The sequence below is a fragment of the Corvus hawaiiensis genome, chromosome 3 (genome assembly GCF_020740725.1).
Source record: "Corvus hawaiiensis isolate bCorHaw1 chromosome 3, bCorHaw1.pri.cur, whole genome shotgun sequence".
NCBI classification, from domain to species: domain Eukaryota; kingdom Metazoa; phylum Chordata; class Aves; order Passeriformes; family Corvidae; genus Corvus; species Corvus hawaiiensis.
Window position 1 is genome coordinate 109,239,184 of NC_063215.1, and position 19,071 is coordinate 109,258,254.

At 41.7% G+C, this 19,071-nt stretch overlaps 2 protein-coding genes across 9 annotated transcripts in view; one reads left to right on the plus strand and one right to left on the minus strand.

Moving 5' to 3' along the window:
• SOS1 (SOS Ras/Rac guanine nucleotide exchange factor 1) overlaps positions 1–12,582 on the plus strand; it is a 43,721-nt gene extending 31,139 nt beyond the window's left edge. For all 3 annotated transcript variants that reach the window (XM_048297223.1, XM_048297225.1, XM_048297224.1), the window contains 12 exons: positions 2,009–2,090; positions 2,311–2,433; positions 2,592–2,695; positions 3,802–4,024; positions 4,679–4,798; positions 5,113–5,275; positions 5,614–5,731; positions 6,987–7,159; positions 8,077–8,193; positions 8,355–8,619; positions 9,671–9,789; positions 10,995–12,582. In XM_048297223.1, the coding sequence (XP_048153180.1) occupies positions 2,009–2,090; positions 2,311–2,433; positions 2,592–2,695; positions 3,802–4,024; positions 4,679–4,798; positions 5,113–5,275; positions 5,614–5,731; positions 6,987–7,159; positions 8,077–8,193; positions 8,355–8,619; positions 9,671–9,789; positions 10,995–11,498 (2,111 nt within the window). In that variant the 3' untranslated portion in view covers positions 11,499–12,582. The remainder of the gene's footprint in view (positions 1–2,008; positions 2,091–2,310; positions 2,434–2,591; positions 2,696–3,801; positions 4,025–4,678; positions 4,799–5,112; positions 5,276–5,613; positions 5,732–6,986; positions 7,160–8,076; positions 8,194–8,354; positions 8,620–9,670; positions 9,790–10,994) is intronic.
• Positions 12,583–15,872: 3,290 nt separating this feature from the next.
• The window catches only part of ARHGEF33 (Rho guanine nucleotide exchange factor 33), a 31,049-nt gene continuing 27,850 nt past the window's right edge, over positions 15,873–19,071 (minus strand). For all 6 annotated transcript variants that reach the window (XM_048299774.1, XM_048299772.1, XM_048299773.1 and 3 more), the window contains one exon: positions 15,873–18,619. In XM_048299774.1, the coding sequence (XP_048155731.1) occupies positions 18,482–18,619 (138 nt within the window). In that variant the 3' untranslated portion in view covers positions 15,873–18,481. The remainder of the gene's footprint in view (positions 18,620–19,071) is intronic.

Below are 19,071 nucleotides of genomic sequence, written 5' to 3' on the forward strand. Positions count from 1 at the left end.
GAGAGAAATTGCCCTGCAATTAGAAGTTCAGGTTCTGACCCTATTTGCATATGCTGGTGGGTTTTCCTTGTTTTAATGTGTTTCTGCATTCTTTATCTCCTCTTGCCCAATTCTTAAGAGCAGCTGGATTAGGTGGTACCAAGATTTTAAAGTCATGGCATTTTTTTTTTATCTATAGGGCAGCACTCTTCTATTTTTAAAGCTTTGATATGTTAAGAGTGCTTGTGCGTCATCATAGTGTCTGTTTCCTTTCATAAGGAATTCAAGGGTGATTATTTATAAATCCTCGTAGAACAGTTATTGTTCTTTTTTAGCTTTCAAATTGGCTGCATTGAAGAGAGAATTATCACATGAGCAGACATCCTGGCTAACTAGTGTTGTCTGTATTTTTTTAACACTTACTCATATATTGTACACTATTTTGAGTCACAGTCGTTGCTAGTAAGATAACAAAGTTAGATTTGATTTTCTGATCGACTTCATTTGGAATTCAATATGTATTGTGGATTTATATGCTGACCCTACCTGTAAAAATAACAATAGCTATGACTCAGAGCTTGCAGTGATCTAAAAATGTTAATTGCTATGGAAGCTTTCTTTTTCATGTAGACAAAATCTCTTATTTAGAGTAGATGCTGTGTACAGATTGCAAACTGTGAGAGCGTGAGTTACTGTGCTTCTTTAGCACAGCAGAAATGGTGTATTTCCATGATGAAGATGATGTGAACGAGGATGACCTTCTTTGTGCAAAAAGTATTGGAGTTCTGCCTTTGAAAATAATTTTGGACTGTACAATTTCAAGGACTGGCGGGAGAGGGGTTATGATTAGAGAAATGGAGTAACGAAGGACTTGGGAGAAGCAGAATAGCCACTTGTTTAAGAAATGAGAATTATCATGCAACAGAATTGCAAGGAAATACTGTGTTACACGGCATAGTTAGGGTGTGCAACACATCACAGGAAACTGTTGCCCAAATGAACAACTCAGGGAGATCTAAGAAAGGCAGAATGTTCCTTCTAATGGACAAGATGCTGGTAAGGAGTTAAGGAGGATTTTAAAGCAGCTCTTAAAAATCCATATTCCATTTACATCCAACAGAGCATTAAGTCAAATAATGCAGCCTTTTTATCCTACATAGTACAGCCTGTAGGAATTCTTTCTTCAAGTGAGCTCCTCTTCAGCCACTCTTTTAGGACAGTTATCAACTGGGGTTTGGTTTTAAAATCCGGATAGGGCTTTAATATGCAAAAAAATGCAAATTGCTGTTGCAATCTGCTCATTAATTCTGTTCAGGTATAACAGTGTTAACCTTGTTTCTAGTCAGCTCTGTGCAGTGCCGGTGAGCTGTCACTGCATTTCCTCATATTTGTAGAGAAATGGGTTTGCTTTTGTAATTATGGGAGACACTTTGGTTTTCTGTTTTGAATACTTGATTGTTTTTAAAAACATTTTCATATTTTAAATGAATTGATACGTAGTTAGTCAATTAAAATGAAATTGGTTGATTTTCTTGAAGTGAAATAAATATGACCTCAAACATAGCTGTCAGATGAAAAAATACCTAGGCTGCCTAACCATGACTGGTTATCAAATGTGCCAGTTTAGGGGAAACATTCTTCCCTGGAAGAGGCCATTTCTACCGAATGCAAAGTTATTTGATGTGGTTTTTGAGTTCTCGTGTCCCAATCACTGTCAAAACTAAAGTTGTTTACTCATAAATAAAATCATGTATTCATTAATTTCAGAGTCATTGGAAAAGAATCCTGTCTTTTAACAATTGAAGGGGGGAAAAAAAGTTGCTGTGAACCTCCAACAGAATGAAAATTATTTTTAAGTTCTGCTTCATATTGTTTTAGGAGATGTTACCAAAGCCATTTTGGGTTACATAATCTTCTCTGTAAATTGATAGGGTGACATCCTTAATTTTAAAGGATAATTGAAGTTATTGTAAAGGGAAAAAAAATCAGGTAATTGCTGACATAAGTGTAAAATTATTCTTTGTCTTAGATCCCAACTTTGTTCGGACTTTTCTCACAACATATAGATCCTTCTGTAGACCTCAAGAGTTGCTGAGTTTGCTAATAGAAAGGTATGCCACTGTTAAAAATATGTTCTTATGAAGTGCATTTTGTTTCTTTCTTCGTGGAGCGTGTAAGATTCTGGCTTTCCAGTTGGTTTTGATTCACTTCAAACACCTTTTAAAAAGTTGTCCAATTCAAGGATTGCCAGTAAAATGTACAAGTTTATATCCAAAAGTTTGTGCCCAAGACTGGTGTAATAGATGGCCTTACACCCATCTTCTGTGCTAGATTTGAAATTCCAGAGCCTGAGCCAACGGAAGCCGACCGTATTGCCATGGAGAATGGAGACCAGCCCCTTAGTGCAGAGCTGAAAAGATTTAGGAAAGAGTACATTCAACCTGTGCAGCTACGGTGAGTGTTGCATCACTGTGAGCCCCTCTGAATTCCTTCTGAGGTGTCACCTTCTGGCTGCACTGGCTCTTCATGATTCCAGTGACCTTCCTTGCAGCTGCTTTGATAGGGAAGATAGACTGAGGTGTAGAGTGTTTGTTTATTCTTTATTTTTGCAGAGTATTAAATGTGTGTCGACACTGGGTAGAGCACCACTTCTATGACTTTGAAAGAGATGCTGATCTTCTGAAACGTTTGGAGGAGTTCATTGGAACAGTAAGAGGTATTTACAGTTTCCTAAGTGCTGATATTTATCCTAAAGCATCCCTTTTCAAAGATATGGAATGTGATCAATTCTGCTTTCAGGAAAAACAGGACTGACTGCTTATTAAATACTTCATAAAGAGCATGAAATAAACTTTCATTAAGCCCACACACACACACACACAGTATTATTAAAAAATCTGGCTCCTTTTCAGAATAGTGATTGTTATTTACATAAATTATGGGGTTTGTTGTAAAGGGACTGAAATAATGCAAAATAATAAGAACTGAGTAATGATCAGGGCAGAATAATTGCTTTGGTTGACATTTTAAACTTTACACAGGGGGTAATTTTTGTAAAAGGTTGATGGTGGAAACCATTATTTCTTTGAAACAAGAGTTCCCAGCTGCTTCACAGTGCATATTGGAACTGTAGGACACCTTGCAGTTGTGATTGTACAGACTTTTCCCGTTTCCTTTTAAATAAAACCAAGACAGACACAGGAGCAGTTTGTAGGAGAATACTGTGTCAGGGAAGTATTTAATGGTTATTTAGCCATTAAAAAGAGGGGAGAATGAGCCAGCTAGTTCAATAGATGGTACTGGTAGGTTTTCAATGGACTTGTGCATGAAATTCTTATGGTGCAGAGCTTAAAAGGCATTTGGCCTTTCAGTTTTGTTCTCAGCTTTGATGGTAAATGCAGTACAGGAAGAAGCTTCTCCCTGTTTGTTATTTTGACTTTCTAGGTTATCTGAGGTAATCATGTGCTCTTGCCCAGACTGTTAAGTTCAAGGTGTTTGCAGAAGTGCATTTTGGGCAAAAGAAGGTTTGTTCCCAAAAAACTCACTGTAAACTCAGAAAAGAAAGAAAAGCACCTAAATCAGAGCTGGAGCCTAATTTGGGTGTTCTAATTTGTGCTTGGGCAAAATTGCACTTGTCGTTGGCTGTTGAGGAATTCTTTCTATCTTTGAACACTTCTACACTTGTGTGAGAGCTCCAATCCTAAAGAATATGTTATTCCTTTGATGTAGTAAGTTTTGGGGTTAAATCCAAAGATTTCTGAATCATACTGATATCTTAGAAAAAACAGTATTATCGAAATAGTGATTTTCTCTGTGTGCCAGGCAAAGCCATGAAGAAGTGGGTTGAATCCATCACAAAGATAATCAACAGGAAAAAGCAGGCACAAGCCATTGGGCCGAGCCACAACATCACTTTTGAGAGTCCCCCTCCAGCAACTGAGTGGCACATAAGCAAGCCAGGCCACACAGAGACTTTTGACTTGCTCACTTTGCATCCCATAGAAATCGCTCGGCAGCTCACTTTACTGGAGTCGGATTTTTACAGGTAACTTCCCTCCACGGAGAAACATGTGGCACAAATCAAAACGTTCTCCATGCCTGAAATTGTTTCTGGGGGCCTCTGATGTGAAGCCCCACAGAAATCAAGGGACTTTACCAGTGGTGTGTATTAATTACTATTTCTGCAGAAAAAGCCCTCTTAAGTACAACATTTGTTTCATCCTCCCCCAGTTAATGTGTAGTATGTGTGACTGTTGCATACTGTTAGTGGTATTGTGCTCCATCTTTCTCTTGATATTTTCTGAATAGATCAAACTTTGAGAAGTATGAACAGTTATTAAATCAGTTTTCTTCACATCCTGGTTTGTGAAGCAAATTAAGGACCGTGTCAGGTCTCATTAGCTCTCTGTAAGAAATTGTTCAGGCATTGGAAGCTCACATTTTGTTATGGTGAATGAGATGATTTCTTTCTTCATTTAGATGAACAGAGGTGGTTAAGAGTTACATAGATTAAGAAATATCTACAGTCTAAAAAAGAAGCATAGAAATATCAGTCATTTAGTCATGATGGGAGTGATACCTTAAGAATTTATTTCTAAATATGAATTCCAAATTCAGTGAAAATCAAGAGGGTTTGGAGAAATAATATTTTCTTTCCTGCTTTTAATTACATTTTTTGATAATGCATCTACTTTTCTAGAGCTGTGCAGCCATCTGAACTAGTTGGAAGTGTGTGGACAAAGGAAGATAAAGAAATTAATTCTCCCAACCTTCTCAAAATGATAAGGCATACAACTAACCTAACTTTGTGGTTTGAAAAGTAAGTGACTTTCCTGAATCTGCACCTACTCCATATCTGGATGCTTACAGTCCATTCACAAGTATACTGTGAAGAATCCTCTTCTGAGAGAATTCCTGTTTTGGTGTTTAGATGCTAAAACCAGTCCCTGTGAGAATTTTAACATAATGGTCTCAAGCTTTTTATTCTTAGAATATTTTCGAATCTCTAAGACATTTTCAGAACTATCTCAAGTAATTTGATAAAATCATATTTGTTTGTGTTGCAACTTAATATCTGATTTTGGAAACCTCATCAGCACTTTAATACAAACCCCAATGTTCTTGTGTATTTAGATGCATTGTAGAAACAGAAAACCTAGAGGAAAGAGTAATTGTAGTGAGCCGGATAATTGAGATCCTGCAAGTTTTTCAAGAGCTAAACAACTTTAATGGTGTCCTTGAGATTGTCAGTGCTATGAACTCCGCAGCAGTTTATAGGTTGGATCACACGTTTGAGGTACAGTGAAATGTTTTCCACTTTTGCTATGGCAGTGTCATGCAGGGTACCTTGGCTGCACTGAAAGCCTGTCTTGTCAGTAAGCATGTGCTTCCAAGGAGCAAGGAAAGTAAATCCCCCAAGAAATTAATCAATCAGGGTGTAAGAGAGAGGGTTTTTTCCTTGGTTTCAGAAGAAAGAAACCTGTCCCCACTTAAGAAAGGCATCTCAGGATGATGGGGCACTGTCCTCGTGGTCCCTGGTTCAAACACCTGTGGGAGTCCATTACTCTCAGTATTGTTGTTGGGCCATGCCTTTACCTTCTCTTTCCAAACAACCTGTTTGGTCTCTCTTTTAAGCAAATTCCAAGTCGCCAGAAGAAGATCTTAGAAGAAGCTTATGAGCTGAGTGAGGACCATTATAAGAAATATTTGGCAAAACTCAGGTCCATTAATCCTCCTTGTGTGCCTTTTTTTGGTGAGTACGTTTGGTTTGGATGAGCTGTGTCCCACATTAATATGAATTTGGAAAGTATTGAGCTAAGGTGCTAAACAGAGTATGAGCAATAGAGAGAAAAGTCAGTTTTAACAGGACAGGTGGGTTGGAATTTCAGGTGCCCAGGCACAAATATGTGAAAAAAACCCCTAAAGTAACTATTCACGGGAGATGTTATTTGCAGTAAAAATAAGTATATCTGCAATATCCTATTTCCGTATTTGTTGATTTTTACTTTGAGTGTGGTTTGAACTGTTGCAACCAGAAATACTCTCAATAGAAGGTGGTCACATTAGAAATATTATTGCCATTGACTGGCAGAGAAAGAAGGATCGCCTTCCTCATCGTGAGTTCCAAGAAATAAAGCTAGAGTCTCATTTCTATTAAAAAGTCTTATTTCTGTAAAAATAAAGTTTGGGAAGAAAGCCTCCTCTTTATCATCAGTCTGAACAGTTCTTCTTTGAAGTAGATTGCTGACATTTAGCAAATTGTGATGTTAAGCACATCTCATTCCTGTTATTAAGCAATCCATTTAAATGTTTGCTGCAGATCAGTTCCAAGTCTGGATATTGCACTTGTCCAACATAGGCTTCGGGCCAAAACTGAAAGAAAATAGTGTTGATGGCTTTTTTGGCCTTTTACAGATTGGGGAAAGATATACTCCAGAGCTCTGCAAAGAAAGATAAGATCAACTAAGAAACCTTCTGTCCTGCTTCAGAGATGAGTAGAGGTTAGCAGGATCACATGTGAATAGCTTCAGTTATTTCTGTCGAGTCATAATGACAATTCCAGATACATGATCTGTGGAGTGGAGAGCACTTTTTGCTTTCTAATCTTCAAATTATTTGATGCAATTATGAAGCCAGGATAAAACCTGAAAATAATTTTTGGAGTTTAGCTGGGGTGTCTAATGGAATAGAGGAGTTAAGAGAAAGCACTCCTGTTCAGTGTCCTCTTTTAGTGTTCAGTTGTGTGAGCTTCCTTAACCACAAGAAAGATGCACAGGCTTTGGGACTTTGATGCAAAAAGGCAGCTTTCTGGAAAAGGCATGTTAAAATACTTAAATTGTTGCCCTTATTGGAAAGTGAAGTGCAATTCTCTTACTGACCATAACGGAGAAGTTTTCTAAATAATTACAGTGCACAAATTAAATTCTTTAAGAATTCCTTGTATTCCAGTTGTGACTTCCTCCTTGTTTTGTACTCTGTGTTGAGAACCTCTTCTGTGTGCCCTTTAGGGATTTACTTAACCAACATTTTGAAAACAGAAGAAGGCAATCCTGAATTTCTCAAGCGACATGGGAAAGACCTTATAAACTTCAGCAAGAGAAGGAAGGTAGCCGAGATAACAGGGGAGATACAGCAGTACCAGAACCAGCCATATTGTTTAAGAGTGGAATTTGACATCAGGGTAAGTAACATGATTTCTTTCTGTGGTGATTCTGTCAGCTGACAGGCCGTAAGGACAGACTGAATTCACATAGATTCAGTCTGACTGAATCAGAGATGAGCAGAGCTGTCATAAAACCTCTCTTGGGTCTCACTATAAGAAAGGGCAGAAAGCTCAATGCTTGCAGTTTCTTGGGTTTGTTTCATTTTTTTCTCAGCTGTTGGGACATTGATCTTATCGATCAGTGTTAAACAGGAACTGAAACTGGCAGATTCTCATTGTCCTTCACTCAGTTGCAATTATTTGTCCAGCGAGCCCAGTTGTGTTTTCCTCCTCTGTTACACTGCCTTTATGTTTCCAGGTTTATCTGATAGCACTGTGTTTACATCATGTGTTGATGGTCGTGATGCTCACGTTTTTCTTTCTCCTGGTGTTTGTTTTCCTTGGTCTGAGGTGTTGTCTAAGCAGTGTTCTCTCTGCTTGCTTTCCTTTCTTCCTTTTTTCTTACCATCTTTTGAGCTATATACTTTTCAGAGAGTCATAGGACAGGTTATCCTAAGAGATTCTGCAAGGGTTTATTTTATTTGTTCTCCTCAGGCTTTGGCAGAATGCTTTGTGGGAGCAGTCTTCCCTGCATCAGTGTAAAGATGGATTGTTTGCAGCTTCTTCTGGAAGTGTTTGAGCAAACCTGGTCTGATTTTGCACCGCAGAAAGCATTTAGGGTTGGTAGCACAGTTGGTTTTCAGGCCAAGCATAGCAGTAGCAATGTCCAGAAAAGGGCTGGTGACAAACAGATTTAATAACTTAAAAGTCTGTCATTACCTCTGACTCCAGCATTTTCTCTGTTCTCTTGAACAGTTGGGATCATTTGTGCTGTAGAAACAAGCAGTATTAACAAGCATCTTAGTTGACAAGTTGTCTGCGTTTTTGTATTGCAGAGATTTTTTGAAAACCTGAATCCAATGGGAAACAGCGTGGAGACAGAATTTACAGATTATCTGTTCAACAAGTCACTGGAGATAGAGCCACGGAATGTCAAGCCTCCTCCAAGATTTGTTAGTATTCAAGTTTGGTAATTTTCTTTTTCAAAAAGTGCTTACATTTGTCTTTTATAGATGGCAAAAGTCATTTTAGATCTCTGACTTCATAAATATAAAGCTACATTTAAGTGATCCCATGGCCTTTTGATTTTGGTTGATATCTTCTGTCGTTTCAGCCCAAGAAGTACAGCTACCCCCTCAAGTCCCCAGGTGTTCGTCCCTCTAATCCAAGGCCAGGTACCATGAGACATCCCACACCCCTGCAGCAGGAGCCAAGGAAAATCAGCTACAGCCGCATCCCAGAGACCGAGACGGAAGCCACAGCATCTGCCCCAAACTCCCCCCGCACCCCTCTGACCCCTCCTCCTGCTTCTGCCACTTCCAGCACCACGGACGCCTGCAGCGTGTTCGACTCGGATCCCTCCAGTCCTTTTCATACAAGTACGTGCTCACAGCCAGCCTGCCAGGCATGTGCCAGTCACATTTTGTGGTGTTAGGCAGGGGAAATCAGGTTTAGCCTTCTAAAGTACTGTAAAAAGAATTGCTTTTGTCTCCTTATATTTTCAGTATTTCTTACTCCCTTTTTCTTTAAAAAGTTTTTATTATAAAGGAGAAACTGAACAGGATTAGGGGTGTCACTTAAGGACTGTTACAAGTCTTTGGAGGAGCTGTCAATACTGAAGGCAGACGTAATCTCTAGGGCCCATACATGTCCCAAACAAACTTGTGGGATTTGCTGCCATATGTATGTGTGTGAATGTATTCGGTGAGTATCTGATGGTGAACAGTGAGAATAAAAACTTAATCTTTTGGGGGTTCCTTATTCTGCTGCCTGCAATTCAGAACTGATTTCAGTGTACATGGATGGTTTTCCTGCAGAACTTAAAATTCATGTTTCCTTGCTTTAAATCCATCAGGACCTATCCACACCTCTTTTTCTTCTGTCTTTCCCAACATACAAGGGATCTCATATTTTATGGTGTGCTCTCAGTATTTAATAATGAATATAGGCTCTTTTCACATATGAGGGCTTGCAGAGGTTACTCCTGCATTCAGCTGGTTGCCACAAGGAGGTGAAATGATTTGTTAAAAGCAGAAGTTCCTTAGCAGAGCAGTGCCATTGCAGAGTGTTCAAGCCAGGTCTTTGCAAAGCCTTCGCAAAGGATTTCTTTGTTGTTGGGTCCACTGACTGCAGGTTCAGGGTATTGTTTTAGTGCTGTTGTGACATAAGAAAAAGTTTGTGATGTGGCTTTGGTCTTGGGGATTACTTAAGAATGTTCAGGAACTGATAGTCACAGAGATCTTTGCAGCTCAGAAAAGCGGTTTCTCTGGCAGCTGCAAGTTAGAGGCTTGTTTCATTGTCTTTATTTACCACCTCCTTGATTCATGATGCTTTTTATGAGCAATTGCTTTATTATTTATGGCACCTCTATTGGCAGCAATATTGAGCCGAAAGTTCATCATTAGCAACATTTTTTTTAATGTCCACTAGGATCTGCTTCTGTGTCATCCATAAACTTTACCAAAACTTCAGATGATGCTCCTGTCCCTCCTCCTGTTCCTCCACGAAGAAGACCAGAATCTGCCCCAGCTGAATCCTCCCCATCAAAAGTAAGTAAGGAGAAAAAAGGTCATTTGTTTTTCTGGGAGAAGAGGGGCAGGGCATGATAGAAAAGTAACTCTTAAAGACAGTACATTTATTTTTTGAAGAACTGTATGAGAAAGAGTAAGCAGCTATGTATTTGAAGCCTTCACACCTCTGCCTCGCTATGTCTTGATCTCAAACAAATGAAAACAGATGGGACCTAAATTTAGGGTTAGAAATGTCTCATCTACTCGTGAGCTATGCTCAGGCCCTTGCATTGCTTTTGAGAACTTGAGGCTTCAGGCAGATGTTTCCATCTGGGATAATTGTTCCAGAGTATCATTTTAGGATATATGAATGGGAGTAAAGAACTGATGAACAGTAATGATGGAAAGTGCTGTACACAATTCAGTCCTCTGGAAAGTTTCACCAGAATACTTGACCCTGATGCTGTGGTGCTCAAGAGCTTGCTTTCCCTTCTTGCTTGCCCATCCTGTCTGCCTGCCTGCTTAAACCATTGCTACATTTTCCTTTTGCATTTGTCTGGCAGCTGGGATCTGATCCAGCCTTTGTTGCAGACAGTGTCAAATTTCACTTGATTTCAGTGGAAGCTCATTTGTGAATTCAGATTTGAAAATCCCACTCAAAATATATGTCTTTGAAGAGAGCTTCTAAGTGGCTCTTCAGCAGTTATTTTCAGACTACGGGCAACTGTGTTGTCAGTCAGCAGAATTTAACACATCACCAAATTGTATTTGAAAACATTGTGTACGTGATAGGGTGTTGGAGACCAGTTATCCTGTTGCTATGGTCTGCATCTTGGGAACTGTTCACTTCCATAATTCTGACTACTGAACTCCATCTTCTGAGCACAGTTTATTTTTTCCCTGTTCGGCATCATCATCCCTTTTCCTTGTTTTCTTGAACAAATATCTGGTGCATTTACCCACTCCAAGTGCTTGTTGCTGGGGAGGTAGTTGAAGATAGCCAAACGTCCCCAGCAAGCAGACCTGGAACTAGCAGGGAAATTGTTGCTTTGACCATTCTTTGCCTTGCCCTTGTCCCTCTCTGTGCATCTTCATTCCTTCCATCCTTGGCTGTTAACTCATGTGTTGGTGCACCCCTGTTAAGAGCAACCTGCAGTGCGGGAGGGGCCTTCTGCTTCACAGCAGGGTCTTGTGCTTTGCTGCCGCTCTGGAATTTTACTGAATGAAATGTTTGTGTACCTCAGATTACTTCTGCACACCTGGACAACCCACCAGCAATCCCTCCTAGGCAACCAACCTCTAAAGTGTGTTCTCCAAGGTACTCAGTGCCTGATCGGACCTGCATCTCTGACTCCTGTGTTACCACTGCAAACCCTCCCGAGTTACCGCCACGGGAACCTATGCGAACTCCAGATGTTTTCTCTAGCTCACCACTACACCTCCAGCCTCCACCCCTGGGGAGAAAAAGCGAACTTGGTAACACCTTTTTCCCAAACAGCCCCTCTCCGTTCACGCCTCCTCCCCCCCAGACGCCTTCTCCACATGTAGCACGGAGGCATCTGCCATCGCCGCCTTTGATACCGCAGGATGTGGACCTCCCTTCTGTTGCTGGACCACCCGTTCCTCCACGACAAAGCACTTCTCAACATATCCCAAAGCTTCCTCCAAAAACTTACAAAAGGGAGCACACACACCCATCGATGCATCGGGATGGGCCACCCTTGCTGGAGAATGCCCCCTCCTCCTGAACTGTCCCTCGCGCTGGGAGTCGCATTTTCCTGGTGCTATGTCTGTTGCTGGCAATGGATGCACTGAACCTGGTGGTGTCAAGGAGTTGGGATGTGTATGCCAAACACTAAGAACTCTCCAATGCATTGGAAATGTAGTGTACAGAAATGGAATTGCAAAAACAGACTTTCTAGTGGAAAACCCGGTTAACTTGCTATTCTTGTTTTAGTATGCAGGACATTGTTCTAAAGTAATTGGACAGCTGATTGTACCAGAAAACAGTCTGGAGAGACTTCTTTGGCCAATGAGCAGAGACTGTGTTTGTGTAATGATCAATAATGTCCAGTACAGGAAGGAAAAACAGTCTTGTATCCATCAGTTCCATACAGTGGCACAGTTTTTGGAATGAAAACATTATGCACTTTTTTTAAATCTCAAACAGGGAACTTTATATCCTTCTTAATTTTCCTTTGCTTTACTTACTCCCTGCTTTAAAATACCTTCCTAAAATTATGAGAAGGACTGTGAGGAAGATCTGTGGTACCTAACCGAGCTAGAATTGAGGCAAAGCACTGTATTGCGGTCCTGTTTACAAGTTGTTACAATGAGTAGTAGGGGGTACCTAGGCTTCACCAAAGAGGTACTTTATTATTATTTTCTGAAATACTGTGGTGCCAGTTCAAAAATAAATTTTTGCCAGGAAGCATAATGTCTAATTATTGCTTTCTTTAGATAGAGCTGATGAAAGTCTTACATCATTAAGGTGACAGCGAATTTTTTTTTTAAAAAGCAGCACTATCATCTGAAGCAAATATACTACATTTAGAAGACTGTTAATCTCTGCTAGGTTATGTCATGTTCCTTTTAAGGTTTACTGATAATCCATTTCATGGCTAGTAGCTGTTCTTTTTCAGTCATGCCATGAAAACAGTCACTTGTCAACTTCCATAGCTATTGTCATGTTTTACTAACAATAGATTAATCAGCATACATAGAATTGCCTTGCAGTTGCATAAATCGTGTGTATATAGTGAATGTTGCATAAATATACTTGCAGATTGTTTTTAATTTAATTGAAATAAAGATAAAGATATGTTTGGCTGACATATGTTAAATTATTACATGGACAAATGTTCAACTTAGTTTTTCAGTTAAGCACTGAAGGGGATAAAAGCCCATCTTGTGGTACATATTTTTCCCACTTCAATGTATGTATTTCAGTTATAAGAGACTAAAGAGGTGGTTTTGGCATGTTGCAAAATAATAATTCCGTAATATTTGAGAAGCTGGGTTACTCCCAAAGTGAATTATTATACCCTGTGAAATGTTTCACACATCCTGTATGAGACATGTTAGAAAAAGTCAAACTTATATTAATCTTTACAGTGGCTTTCTCTGTCCAAAATACACATGACAAACAGGTATGTTGTAAGTATTCTGACATGGTTTATCCGTAACCCTGCATGCTGCTCTTCGACTCCAGACCAGACTGGGACAGTAATGGTGGATGACAGTTGTTGAAGAAAAGGAGCTCCCTAATCTCCTCTGCAGTAGGTATATGAAGCATAAAGTGTCTCATCTTCAGTTCATATGGCTCATGGGGCAAGTAAAATTCCCTCACATTTCCTCTTTGGAAGAAGAACACATTTCAGCAGCTTGGCAAGCTGTTTCTCCTAAAGATGGTGTTGTTTGGATAATGGCAGAAATCGCCTTTTTTAATGCTTTCAGCAATGCCGTTGATCAGGGCCCTGTGACCCTTTAGTGTGGTCATTTCATTTTGGAAAGCATTTCATCAACAGGAATGGCAGTTTTCAGCACAGTCAAATCTTGAAGTTGTCAGTTGTATTCCTTCTTTGATGTCTTTAACAATGTTGTTTTGAAACATTTTCTCTGGCAAAAGAAAAACAAAGTGAAGTTCTCAAAACCTTGGCTTCAGAGGAGAATGTTATATGGCAGCTTTGTAAAAGCTCAAGCCACAGGAGGTGTAGTTTAGGTTATGGGTTCTTTGGATAAAAACACCATGATGAACATACTGTTGGCAGTGTTACCTAAATTATTAGCTCCTTGGTGGGTTAGCAGGAAAACTCCATAAAATGAGACTTTCTGATCTGTATTTCTTCTTCAGCACCCTCTTGTCTGTGCTGTTGTGCAGCCAAGGCAGAGCAGGCAGGAGGAATCACCCAGTGGCCAGGTTGCTCAGTCAGGAGAGACCTCACATGGCTCCTGCTAATCAGCAGATTTCTGAAATGTCAGTAGGTGTCTGCTCTCCTTTGTGGAGTGGGGAATGCTGTTCCCTGTTTGTGGCTGAGGATAAAAGTGCTTTCCTGGTGAGATACTTGGGCAAGAGGGGACAATGGTCACCATGCAAGAACCTGAAGTAAACATTCTTTGGAGCCCATGGGTCAGTCACAGTGCACCAGTCATGGTGTTAACTCAGCTGCAAACAGGAAGGACTGAGAAAACTGTAGCTTTTAAGAGTTGAATACAACTGCTAAGCCACTGGTTTGTGTCAGGACAGCTTTGTGTTAATAATTTCTGATCTGGAATGGCTTCTTCTTTGGATCATATTTGCATTAGTGACAATACTTTTCACATAGAAAATTACATCATTTTAATGATGCTCTCTGTCTCCTTGGTAAAATGACCTTGATTGGTCTGGTGTGGCCTGGGGTGATGATGTGACCTGGACAATGAAACATGCTTGTGTGGAGGCCTGGAGAGCTGCTGTATTCGTGTAGAGAGCTGATGTGTGGCTAAAGTCAGCCTAAACCACTGCAAACTGTGTAGGCAGGGTTATGTAGCAGAACTTCATAGGTTTATAAGAAAGAACCTTTTTAGGCAGGGCCTCTTGCAATTGGACAGAGTAATGGCTTTAAACTAAAGGAGGGTAGATTTAGACAAGGTATAAGGAAGAAGTTTTTTACAGTGAGTGTGGTGAACCACTGGAACAGGTTGCCCAGAGGTGGAAGATGCCCCATGCCTGGCAACATTCAAGGTCAGGCTGGAAGAGCTCTGAGCGACCAGCTCTAGGTGAAGATGTCCCTGCTCATTGCAGGGGGTTGGACTAGATGGCCTTTAAAGGTTCCTTTCCAACCCAGACTGTTCCATGATTCTGTGGTGATTTTGAGGGTGCTGAGCATTTGTTTCTCTTCAGCTGCTGTGTGGGAAGTCGCTGTTGTGCTGCCTGGTGACCCCAGGGTGACACGTTACTGTCATGGCATTCAACAGCCCCTGCAACATTTGTCTATAACAAAATTGTCTGCTACTGGAGAATGTTATCCTCCTTCAGGGTTGATACCATGGAAGCACTGGAGTGCTCCATCCTCAAGAAGCCATTTCCAGTGTGGACTAACCTGTTTCTCTAATATGCCTCTCTTAAATCAGGGAGGGAGAGGTCTGTCTCAGTAAGAGCATGCTAGTACACTGGATTTAGATCCTTCAAGTTTTAGAGTGACATTGTGGGATATTTAATTATTTTTCTTTTGTGTGTATTTTAAATTAGATTTTTCCCAGTGATATCACTGGAGGTACTGCTGTTGAACGCAGTAGATTACTGTGCTTCATGGAAGATTGTTGAATTGTCATTTCTAAACCCAGACAATGCACAGGTGAAGTCTTTCTTCGGGAGAGAAACCTGTGGCCCATTATAGGTGTAAAAACAAAAGTGTTCTTAACTTACTTTGTAAATTCCATTCCTTATTTTCCATTAAAAAAACAAACCACCCTTAAATGCATTTTTCTGTCCACTGAGAGCAAATTTACCTTTTGTGTTCAGTGGAAAATAGTGCATTATGAGGGAAACAAAGTAAAGAGTAAGTTTGGAGGTTTTTTTACTTTCTAGCCAGCAAATGTGAAATCCTGTACTGGGTGGCTGAGAAGTTGAAAGGGAAAATTCAAATCAGATCAAATCCCTTTTGCCAGATGCATGACAAGTTAGCTGCCAGATATGCAGAACATCTGTAGTATTTTTAAAAAGGAGGTAAACAAAGGTAGGTGATCAAGGGCACGTGTTGTTGGAATTGCTTTGAACAAGTTTGTTGAATCTATTTCAGAATAAGCCTTATTTGTTTTGAGTCTGGGATGGCTGACTTAAACAGGGGGTGTAGCCGTGGAGAGGTGTGGTCTAGAAGAGTCTGAGGAGATGAAGATCTGTCACAGTGAGCTACACCAACAACAGGATCTTGACCAGAAGCCTGGAGAGTGACTCAGCTGAGTTCTGAGTAAGAGTCTTAGAACCTTGTGTAGGGAGCAGTCTCCTTGCATGGCTGGACTTGTAGGGATACAGGATTGTGTAAGTAATGTTGCCTCAGAAAGGGACCAGAGCAGCACCTGTTTCTTCTTTTAATGGATGCAGCCTTCTGGCTGATTCAGTGCAAGAGGCAACAGCGTTATTTAAAGGCAGCATTTATTTGGCACAAGAAGAAAAATAATCCAGAGTACACATGTACACTAAAGATGGATTTGAAATGGATCCTGCAACAGGTTGTGTGTGTGTGGTGCTGAGCATCATTCATTCATATTATTTACATTTGCAGATTCTGAGCAGGTACAAGGACATCTCAAGTGATAAGTATAGGCCTGAAAGTAAGAACTCAGAATCGAAAAATAACCATCAGTTCTGACTGTGCCTTAAATCATTAAATAGCAGCTGAAATCCACATGCATTTTACAAGCAAGGGTCTGCCACTTTGGAAGGATTTCCTCACCCAGGAGATGTTAGCAGGTAGGTTTATTTTCCTTTGTCCTGTTTCTGTCCTGGCATCTGCCTGGCAAATATGAAAAGCAGGTTTGTTCTATGAAGGATAAAAGTGTCATTACATACATGAGACCAAAACCACAAGCATCAGAGCCCTTGACAGCATCAGTGCATTACAGTGGACGCTTGTCCATAATGATACAACTCTGGTTCCAAGGACAAACAAATATTTCTGTCGGTGGCTGATTCCTGGGCAGAACAAACAGGTTTTGCTGATGCTTCAGTTACAAGGATCTGGCTCTTCCTACATAATTTCTATCCTGGCCCTGCACAATCTGACTAAAAGCTGCCAAGTCCTAGGAATTGTCTTGTGATTCAGTGGCTGGTCGGCATGGGGCAGTCCTGACTGGAAAGGGCCAGGGAATTTTTACTTTTATGAGGATGTGAGGGAAAGGGAAGGAGATGGAAGGGGTTTGGTTTTTTTGCCATTAGAAGCCTTACATTAAAAAAAATCTCCCCAGAGTAGTTTCCAAAAGCTAGGGGAGGAAAGTATGATACTTCTTTCCTTTTTGTAAGGAGGAGAAGTGAATTTTTGTTTCATTAAAATCTATGGGAGAGGCACCAACTAAAACATTTTAATCTGTGGTTTTGCTTGGTCACATTCTTGAAATGTTGGGAAAACCTTGATTGCACTAAAGAAGGGGTTTTGTCTGTATGGATAGCCCTTTTCACACACACCTTTTTCCCTCCAGCAGAGGAGGAAAAGCAGGCGGTAGATGCAGGTCAGTCAACACTGGAGAGCTCTGGGCCCTGTATCTGCAGTGAGACTGGCCACTGCATCCAAAGACACCTGCTCTGGGCCTCCCCTGTCCTGCTGCCATGGCCAGGAGAGCCATGCAGCGTGGTGGGTGCTCTTCTCTTGGCCCCAAATTCAGCCACCCTTGCACTGATGCGGGGAGTTCCAAGCCCCCAGTCTCACAGTATTTCCCCCAAGGCATTGCTGTTGGCCCCATGGAGACAGTTCACGACTTCTTAAGGTGAAGCTGTCCTTCAGACAGACCAGTGTCCCAGGCTTGTCAAAACGAGGTGATAAAACCAGAGTTGCTCTTGAAACTGCCCTCAGAACATCCCAGCTTCAGGTAACACCAGAGCTCACCAGTACTGCACTGGTCACACCACTGTGCCAGTGGTGCTCTTGCAGCTGGTGTGTGACATGGGTGTCACAGCAGAGCTTCTCTCAGTCTTCTGCAGAGATCAGAGTTACTGAGGGTTTGTCATGTCCAGGAGGGGTGGCCTGTTTGTGGCCTCGTTGATCTGTGCTTGCACAAGAAGGAAGGCTGTGAACATGGTGCACCATCAACTTTCCTGTGCTGGTGCCTCAATTTTCAGCTGGAAGAACCATTCCAATGGAACCATGCACGTGATGGGGCTTGTGAGGGTGTCAGGCCAAACAGCTGGCAAAGTGTATTCCAGGTGTGTTACAGACCAGGAATCAGGACACTCTTGGGCACTACCAGTGTCTGCATTGATCCACACTGGGAATACGGTTGAGAAGAGTCTGTCTCTTGTGGCAGGCCCTGGGCCCAGTCTGCATCACCTGCCTGGAGACAAAGGTGATTCTGAGAGCAGAAGCAGTGATTCCTACAGCAGCAGGCAATTCAGGAAACAGCATTCACATAAAAGGTGAAATAGGATTTTGGGGAGTGAGAGAAGTCCAAAAGAAAGGATGTCGCTGATTAAGCAGTGCAGGTGCTTCAGCTGATGCTTCTTCGACCTTCTCAAACCACCTGGGTAATGCGAGCTGGCCTCCCGGTAGACATCTTTGATGGTGGTTTTTTGGAAAGTAGAGGAAAGAAGGGAATTTTAGACTTCTGGCCAGGATGCCAGGGCTGCAAAGGTAACCCTTCTATTGTGGGTGAGCCCAAATAAGACCTGCCTTGAGTTTAGAAGAGCAAAGATGTATGGCAAATCAAGCAGTTTTGGGGGATGAGGGGGAGGAGAAGATAGTGGGATTCGGCCAAAGCTTTCCAAAACTGAGGGAAGTTCAGTCAGATAGGAATGAAAGCTAGCAAGTTCCTGTGCTTATTGGACCTGCTGGTTGAGCTCCACTGCAACCCAAGGCCTGGCCCTGCCCTGTGCTAGAAAGAGCAGGATGCATTTGTAAGGCAGTTGTGAGTCTCCTCTCCCCCACCCTCCACCCTCTGTGTTAGTGAGGGGGATCCTGGGGCCTTGCTGTCTGTCTCCACCCTCGGGGACCTGGGGAAGCACTGCTGTGCTTTGGCTGTGGCCTGCCTTTCTTGGGGCTGCTTATTTCTTTTTGAAGAGCTTGCGGAAGGAGCTCCGGAACCCCCCCTTGGGCTCGTGCCGCGGGTTGTGGTCGCTGAAGGATGTTTGCTCATTGTCATCCTTCTGGCAGAACCTGGTGTTGTCTTCTGCATGGAGCTCCTAAAAGGGAAAAGACAATTTAACCAGCATTTGCAACCTCACATTCTTGTTCCCTTCTCTCTATTTCTCTCTCTGTGCTAGGAGGGACCTGGTGGGTGAGGAGGTGCTGACAAGGCTGGGAAACAACACTGGTACCTCTGCAGAGAGCTTGTTGCTGGCTCTAAGGCTGAGGCAGTGACAGAGGAGTAGGAGGATAAGCATTGTTAGAGGGAACTGGAGCCTTTCTTGCTAAACTTTTTGTTTAGGGGAAGCTCACTAGCTTCTTTTGCCACTGAGGGAGCAAGGCAGCTTGGGCAGTTGGAAGAACTTCCCACCCTCTCCTTTCTCCCCTAGGGCAGGGAGGCATCAGGCTTCTTGAGCTGTGATAAGGTGTGAAAGACTTCTGCTGGCTCTGCTGCTGCATGGTTTCATATCTGTGGGGCAGAAGGCTTCATTGGCACACACACCTTGTG